At 38.9% G+C, this 7,014-nt stretch overlaps 1 protein-coding gene across 1 annotated transcript; it reads left to right on the top strand.

Annotated features, from left to right (window-relative positions):
* The first annotated feature begins 2,521 nt into the window (after positions 1-2,521).
* Positions 2,522-6,969, top strand: LOC119900504 (gamma-interferon-inducible lysosomal thiol reductase). Its single transcript, XM_038715515.1, has 7 exons — positions 2,522-2,707; positions 4,149-4,337; positions 4,460-4,531; positions 4,612-4,701; positions 5,330-5,482; positions 6,386-6,454; positions 6,717-6,969. Exons 1-7 carry the CDS (start codon positions 2,567-2,569, stop codon positions 6,774-6,776), a joined length of 774 nt encoding a protein of 257 aa, XP_038571443.1. The 5' UTR covers positions 2,522-2,566; the 3' UTR covers positions 6,777-6,969.
* Positions 6,970-7,014: the final 45 nt, after the last annotated feature.

The raw sequence follows: 7,014 nt of genomic DNA, 5'->3' as shown, positions 1-7,014 counted from the left end.
GTGTTTACTGTTTGTACCATTAAACAACGTGGTTTACACCCTAGGCGTAAACATCAACTGCATAATGTAATGGGTCGAAAGTGTATTTACGCCATAGATTTATAGTGTTCGGTAGAAATAAAAATCCTGTAGTTTACTCCACAGTAGGACTGCAACTAAAGCCGCTTTTCACCATCCCGGGACTTTTAAGTCCCCAGATCTCTTTTCAAGGAACTAAATAGGTTCCTTCAGCCCACTGTTGAGTGCGTTTCCCCCCTGGTCTAAAGACCTGCAAAGATTAGGCAAATTAACCCACTGAAGTAGGCTGTAGCCATACAAAGCGATGCACAGGCATCATTATTTGTAACCACTATCCATGAGCAACATTTATAAATGAACATCAGATTTGACTGGAATATAATGAAAAACTATAGGCTTTGCTTGACCATTAAAGCAGCTTTTTTGTGTGGGAGCTATAATAAAGAGACACATGATAAAGTTCGTTATACATTTAATAGTAGCTAAACAAACTGGATAACGCCATAACGTTCTTAAAATAACTGCAGCACAGAGAAAGCAACACAAAAATAAAATCGCAACAGTTTGGAAGGTTATTAAAACATTTGCAGCCAACAAAAGCTGTAGATCAGCTGCAGCACTCACGTCTGTGTCTGCCTGAGTTGGAAAAACAGGATGTTTAACGAGCTTTAATTACCTGCTGTAATCAGCTGTTCTGCTCGTTTTGGGAGGAGACCGATTTCGGCTCCATGTAGAAACTTCCTGGCAGATGAAAACTTAAAACAACAACAACTTCGGACCCAGTATTTAGCATAACTCCATCAGCTGTTCACTGTAAACACACCGCTGCAGCTGGGTATTTCCCAGCTATAAATTTAATGGCGATATAGATCTCAGGTGTTTTGGAGAGGAGGAGACCGACTTCAGCTCTGTGTATAAACCTCCTGACTGATCAAAACTTAGACAACTTAGGATCCAGTATTTAGCATAAACACACCGCTGCACTCTGGCTGCTATTTCCAATATACTGAATGTCAACAAACAATCTCAAGTGGACATTGGCGAGACTTGTGTGGCTGCTGATTGTGATTTAACGTTATTGGTTTGCAAACAAAGGTGGAAAAGAGAGGAGCAGTCGTAGAAAAACAGCCACAACATTGTACAGTTAAAGCCAGTAGCCCCCCTCAAGGCTGCATCAGCTGCTGCTCCACTCACAGCATCTTATAAACCCTAAAAACTGTCTAAAAGCAATTACAGACTACTAACCACTGAGCACCAGAATACAAAAGGTGTAACCATGTGGGTATAAACAGTGTGGAAGAGATGAAAGTAAGATAAATTATAAGTAGCATGTTGTCAGGATGAGTCTTACCTTGAGAACAGCTATTTCTGGATATAAAAGTGCTCCCTGGACATGAAGTTGTGCAGATAGCCAGTTGAAAATGCAGTGTCATTCGCCTTTTAACTGTAGCTTCAATCCCGCCATTTTGGTTAGCAAGCTCCTGCTTCTTGTCACGGCCCTGATGAGTCCACCAACATCGCAGAGGAAACCCTTTAATCGGCCCGTGGTAGCGGCCATTGTTAGCGGTAAAGTTAATATATCTGCAACCGAGCAAATGTTATCCCCTACAGTATACAGCCGCTGACGAACGGGCTTCAGATGTCATTCCTGTCCCAGTGTTTTCACCGAAAAACAAGTTATTTACAGACATTTTCAAGTCTAGTTCTGGCAGAGGAACGTTAAATTAACGTTAGGTTGCAGTTCCAGGTGGATTTCCTAGCGAGGCATCATTACACATCTTCGTGTTTAAAACGTTAGGGAAACACTGAAAATGACAATAAGTCGCAGGCAGGTGAGCCTCTCATAAACAGTTTCAAAAGTAACAAAATCCCGATTTTCTGATCTAAAGTACCTTTCTGAATACAAAATCCCAGATGGCGCATCATATATTCACTGGTCACAGCCAAAGCTTAATTGGCTGCTCAAAGGTTTTCTCACAAATGGTTGCTTTCATAATTTTTTTATATGATAAACTGAAATATATTCCTTGGGTTTTGTCCATATTCTTAGATAAATGGGTATCTTTTGTTCTACTTTTCAAAAAATGAGCACATCATTTTAACAAAGAAAAAAACTTTTTTTTCTTGTTCTCATTCAATAACAGTTCCCATAATGCTTTGGTTTTTATTAGAAATGAGGGGTGATGCTGGACTGCTCCAGTGGTACCACTAGAGAAAGGCCAATCGCCATAATACCCGGTACCCCAGGCTTTCTCACTATAACATTTGTTAATCTTGTTTTGTTTTTTTTTTCTTTTCGCACGTATATTTATCACTAATACTAAAATTCCACTCCCTCTACGATTAAACTGCTCAAATTAATCCAGACAGATATTTCATTATTGTTTCCTCCTGTTCACGGAGCTAGAAGCAGGAGTCTCCGAGGATCCCTGAATGCAGCCGCAGTCAATCACACCTGGCGTTAATCAGCTGATGACGCGGCTTTTAGGAGGAGCAGCTTCAGTCTTCTCATCTCAGTGACTGTGGGTTTTTCTCCTGATATTGAAACATGAAGCTGTCAGGACTGTTGGTTGTGTTTGTACTCCTCTGTGCTGATCGGAGAAGCTCCGCGAAGTCTCACCCCAAACCGTCCTGCCGTTACCCTCCATCTCAGTGGTGTCGGTCCCTGGAGATAGCAATAGAGTGCAAGGTGAGTAAAATAAACACACTGGTATCTATTTACGGGTCAGTGCAGTGCTATTTCCATGTTAGTCATTTAACATATGGGATCACAGTAGAAAATTCTTCATTATTCAAGTCGATAGTGGCCTGAAACAAAGCTGATTAAGCCCACAATACAGTTAAAGTATTAGTTTCCTTAGTAGATATGTGTTTATGTAGAAGCAAAATAAATTCAATACAAGCTATGGAAAGCTTATCTTTTGTTAAATGACTTCTTAGTGGGATGTTTTTCACCCTTTTATTGCTTAAAATTAGGTCAATATGGTAGACGTGTTTCATGCTGTAGGATTATTATGCCGCAAAAGAGGAAATGGCAGCCACACGCTAAGAGATACATTTTTCTATTTTTCTCCTTATTGGCCTGCTTTTATTTTTGGCCATATCATAGGCCTTTTTAGGTTTTATTCTAGTGAGAATTTATAACCTGTATGAAGGAAACACTGATAATTTAAAATAAATACTTTGATCATTGTTGTCCCACCCAAACTAAATGGAGTTCAGTGGAGTTTAAAGTTTCCCCCATCTGGCTCTAAATGAAAGTCATGCTTCAGAAATTGAACACCAGTGGTCCCTCATGTGACCAGGGGAGCAGCTTTGGGTCAAATCACACAAACACTAAATCAGCATAAAGAGAGAAGGCCAGAAAAATAAATGGTACAGTGGGTTTAACTTTGAACATTGAGCTACAGACTACATAGCCAAGCTGTCATTGTTTGATTAGGTGTAATGCTGCAACTCATGATTTACATTTTCACTAAAATGTGTACACCAGAACCTACAGTGACGTCTTCAGAGGTGCCTGTTTAACACCCACAAAGCTCAATTTACAATGAAATGAAAGCAAGAAAAGCAAGCAGAGAAGCTGTTTTCAGTGAATAAAAACAGTCTTTTAAAACAAAGCTGTTATTATATTCTTGCATTTTAAAAAAACAATAAGGGATTTGCTCCACTTTTTCTTACATCAGCATTTGGATAAAAATCATGCCCTCCTGTTCATTGTCAAGATTAGTTGTTGTTTAACATAATGATTTCACAAATTATTAACAAATAAACTGTCAGGGTAAATACCAGTGGTGGCATGTACATTTACTCAAGTACTGTACAAGTTTGAAGTAATTACCACCTACCAAACGTTTTAGGCATGTGGTGTTCCAGTACTTTGTCCCTATAGTATACATAAATGTATCAGTGATTATAATCCAAAAAGATAACATACAATCTCTTGAAATGAGCCATTCTGCATAATTAATACTTTTCCTTTTGTACTTTTAAGAATGTCTTGCTGCTAATACTTTTGTACTCATTTAAAGCTGGAGTGTGGAACTGTTGCATACAAATGAATGTCCATTACATTCAAGCCCTCCCCAAACAAATTTAAGTAGTTTGCTCTGTATTCGTTTCTCATGTAGGTTCAGAAGCAGTGTATGGAGGTGAATGCTACCAGACCAAACTGGGCTGTTCCTCCAGTATCTGTCATTCTGTACTATGAGAGTCTGTGTCCAGACTGCAGAGTCTTCATCACCCAGCAGTTCTTCCCCACCTGGACCATGCTGCAGGACATCATGACAGTCACTCTGGTACCCTACGGGAATGCTAAGGTAGACTGATCATCCTCCTCCTCTTTTAATGCAGAGAGTCTCTGAAAGTGGAGAGAAGATTTCAAGTGTGTGTTATGGGAATTTTGTAGTATTACAAAAATATAAATATCCTTCTCTTGTAGGAGCTTCCATCAGCAAACTCTTCCTTCATCTGTCAGCATGGAGAACCTGAATGCCGAGGAAACATGATTGAGGTTTGCACGTTTCATCACCTGTACTGCTGCTGTCATGTATGTTTAATACAAAAACATGACTTTTGATTTCTGTTCCTCAGGCCTGTATCATCCATTTAACGGGACACTCAGCATTTCAGATCGTCTACTGCATGGAGTCTGCTGCAGATGTTCTCAGCGCAGCCCAGCCTGTGAGTATCTGCTGTACCTGAATTTAACTTCCGGTTTTTAAGACATTTTACTCACAAGCTTAATTGAGATTTTGAGATGCAGTCCAATAAAGGGAGCAGCACTGGTGGTCAGATGGGTAAAGAAAAGTGTTTAAAAAATAAATTTTAAATTGGCGATACATCTACAATTTTGTAGTGTTGAAGTTTCCATTAAATGGAAAGCAGAGTGCTATTTTCTTGTTTCCTGTAAAAACGCACAAAGGTAGGGAGGGGCTTATTGTGGCTATTAATTGGTGGTTACAGTAAACGGTAGCGCTGAATGTGCGTTACACTCCCTCGCTTGCCCAGCTCCGGTGCCCATTCCGGCGCTGCTCCCTACCAGCATTGGTTTTTATACAAGAAATGACAAACCCTAAAATACCACAAAGAATACCTACAGAAAAACTTTGTCAAAATTCATACAGAAATGTTTCTTTGCAACGACAGTGTAAAACTTAAAGCATCAACACAAACATCTGAGGTATACAAAAGCGTTAAAAAAAATGAACAAAGCCTGCAGTGTTTCCAGCTTTAAAAACAGCTAAAATCCCCAAAGACTTGCTGTGACATACAAGGTGTGTCGTGTTGCTGATGCTCTGTCCTTTCTCAGTGTCTCCAGCTGTACGCTCCGTCTGTCTCCTGGATGAGTGTTGACTCCTGTGTGAAAGGAGATCTGGGATACCAGCTGATGCACACCAACGCTGTCATGACCAGAGCTCTGAGCCCCGTCCACACACACGTCCCCTGGGTCACCTTCAACGGGGTAAAACACTGATTGCACGCTAGACGAGCTATGATGGATGGATATAAAGTAATAAAACGTTTTCTGCTTGCCTAAAAAGGCAGAATTACAAGTATGACAATTTTTAATGTCCTACTTAAGACGCATCTTAAGTCAAGTACTAATGCCACACTGTAAATATACTGTTACAAATGAAAGTCCTGCATTAGTAAAAGTAGTATAATCAGCAAAATGTACATAAAATAGTAAAAGTACTTAATGCAAAAAGTGTCCCCTGTGACTGATTGTTACATGATTTTATTATTCCTGGATTATGTAAAATGATTTTACTAGTAGTTGTAGTTGGTTGAGGTAGGTCGACTACTTTACTTTTTTTGTAATTTCTTTCATTTATGGATTAATCTGCTGTATAATTCGTAATTGATTGGCATGTACCAATTCAGAAACTGCCCAAACCTAACTTAAAAAAACCCCCAGTAAATCCTCACATTTCAGAGGCCCGAACTAGACATGTTTTTTGCTTTAAAAAATAAAAAAATTGAAAGACCATTATCTACTACTATTTTAAAATAGTTGCCGATTTTTGTTTCAAATTGTCTAGTTTTTTTTGTTTTTTTTTTAGTAAAGTACAATATTTCGCTCTGACATGTAGTGAACTTGAAAAGTGGTATGTACAATACTTGAATAAATGTACTTGGTTACATCCCACCATTGTCCAATTGCATTGACTCCATAAGAGTAGAACTAATTGTAAGAGGAAACTTTGTAAAGATTTTTAACAAAATGTTTAGAAACCGTCAGTGGAATTACTTATCTCTTTACAGTGGAATTGTTTGTACATTTAAACAGCAGATTGAAGTTTGTTTGAAATAACTCTGTACAACAAACATGTTCTGTTTAAAAACTGACTAAAACTGTATTTAGGAATACACAGAAGAGAATGAGGACAAAGCGATGTCGTCCCTTTTCCATTTGGTCTGCCAACTCTACAAGGTGAGGACTATTGAGGTATCAGTACAGGTAGAAATACATGTTTGGAACCTGGGCAGGTAATAGTTCAATAGAAACCAGAGAGGAAATTATGACAGGCACTCAACATAATACTTAAAAGGTTTTTAGAGGTTTGCATTTGTTCCTTACTGTGTAGTAAGTACTAAAATGCAGACGTGTCTTGTTTCAATCAGCAATATCTATATCTGTGAAGTGATTCTGCTCCTACTATGAATGACATTTCTGTGACTGACTTTTTCTTCAGGGGGTGAAGCCACCAGCCTGCACTGGAGCCCCGGTCAAACTGAGTAGAAGCGTCTGCTGAGCAACTTTAAACTGTGTGCTACCTGCAGGAAAACGGCAAATAACATGCATGAAGTACCAAATCAAACCCATTCTAACATATTTAGCTTTTAGTAGTTAACAATGTGGATGTGAAATCAGTGAATTTTTATGTGCCTCTTGTACTCTGATGGGATCAGATATGAAATTGAAATAAATCCATATAGTTATACACAGCTCTTGAGTGACTTTTCTATTTGGGGGGGAAAAACCTGTGATTT

This window comes from Micropterus salmoides, unplaced genomic scaffold (assembly GCF_014851395.1).
Source record: "Micropterus salmoides isolate LMB-PRFRI ecotype aquatic unplaced genomic scaffold, ASM1485139v1 Ms_hic_scaffold_13, whole genome shotgun sequence".
NCBI classification, from domain to species: Eukaryota; Metazoa; Chordata; class Actinopteri; order Centrarchiformes; family Centrarchidae; genus Micropterus; species Micropterus salmoides.
Note: the sequence above shows the minus strand (reverse complement) of the source record. Positions and strands in the feature narration are given on the sequence as shown.

Bases quoted from the DNA above. Each gene is read 5' to 3' on its own strand.
- LOC119900504 (XM_038715515.1), top strand. From the start codon at position 2,567: ATGAAGCTGTCAGGACTGTTGGTTGTGTTTGTACTCCTCTGTGCTGAT. The intron at 4,338-4,459 runs GTAGACTGATCA...CTTCTCTTGTAG, and splicing joins TACCCTACGGGAATGCTAAG to GAGCTTCCATCAGCAAACTC. The intron at 4,702-5,329 runs GTGAGTATCTGC...GTCCTTTCTCAG, and splicing joins TTCTCAGCGCAGCCCAGCCT to TGTCTCCAGCTGTACGCTCC.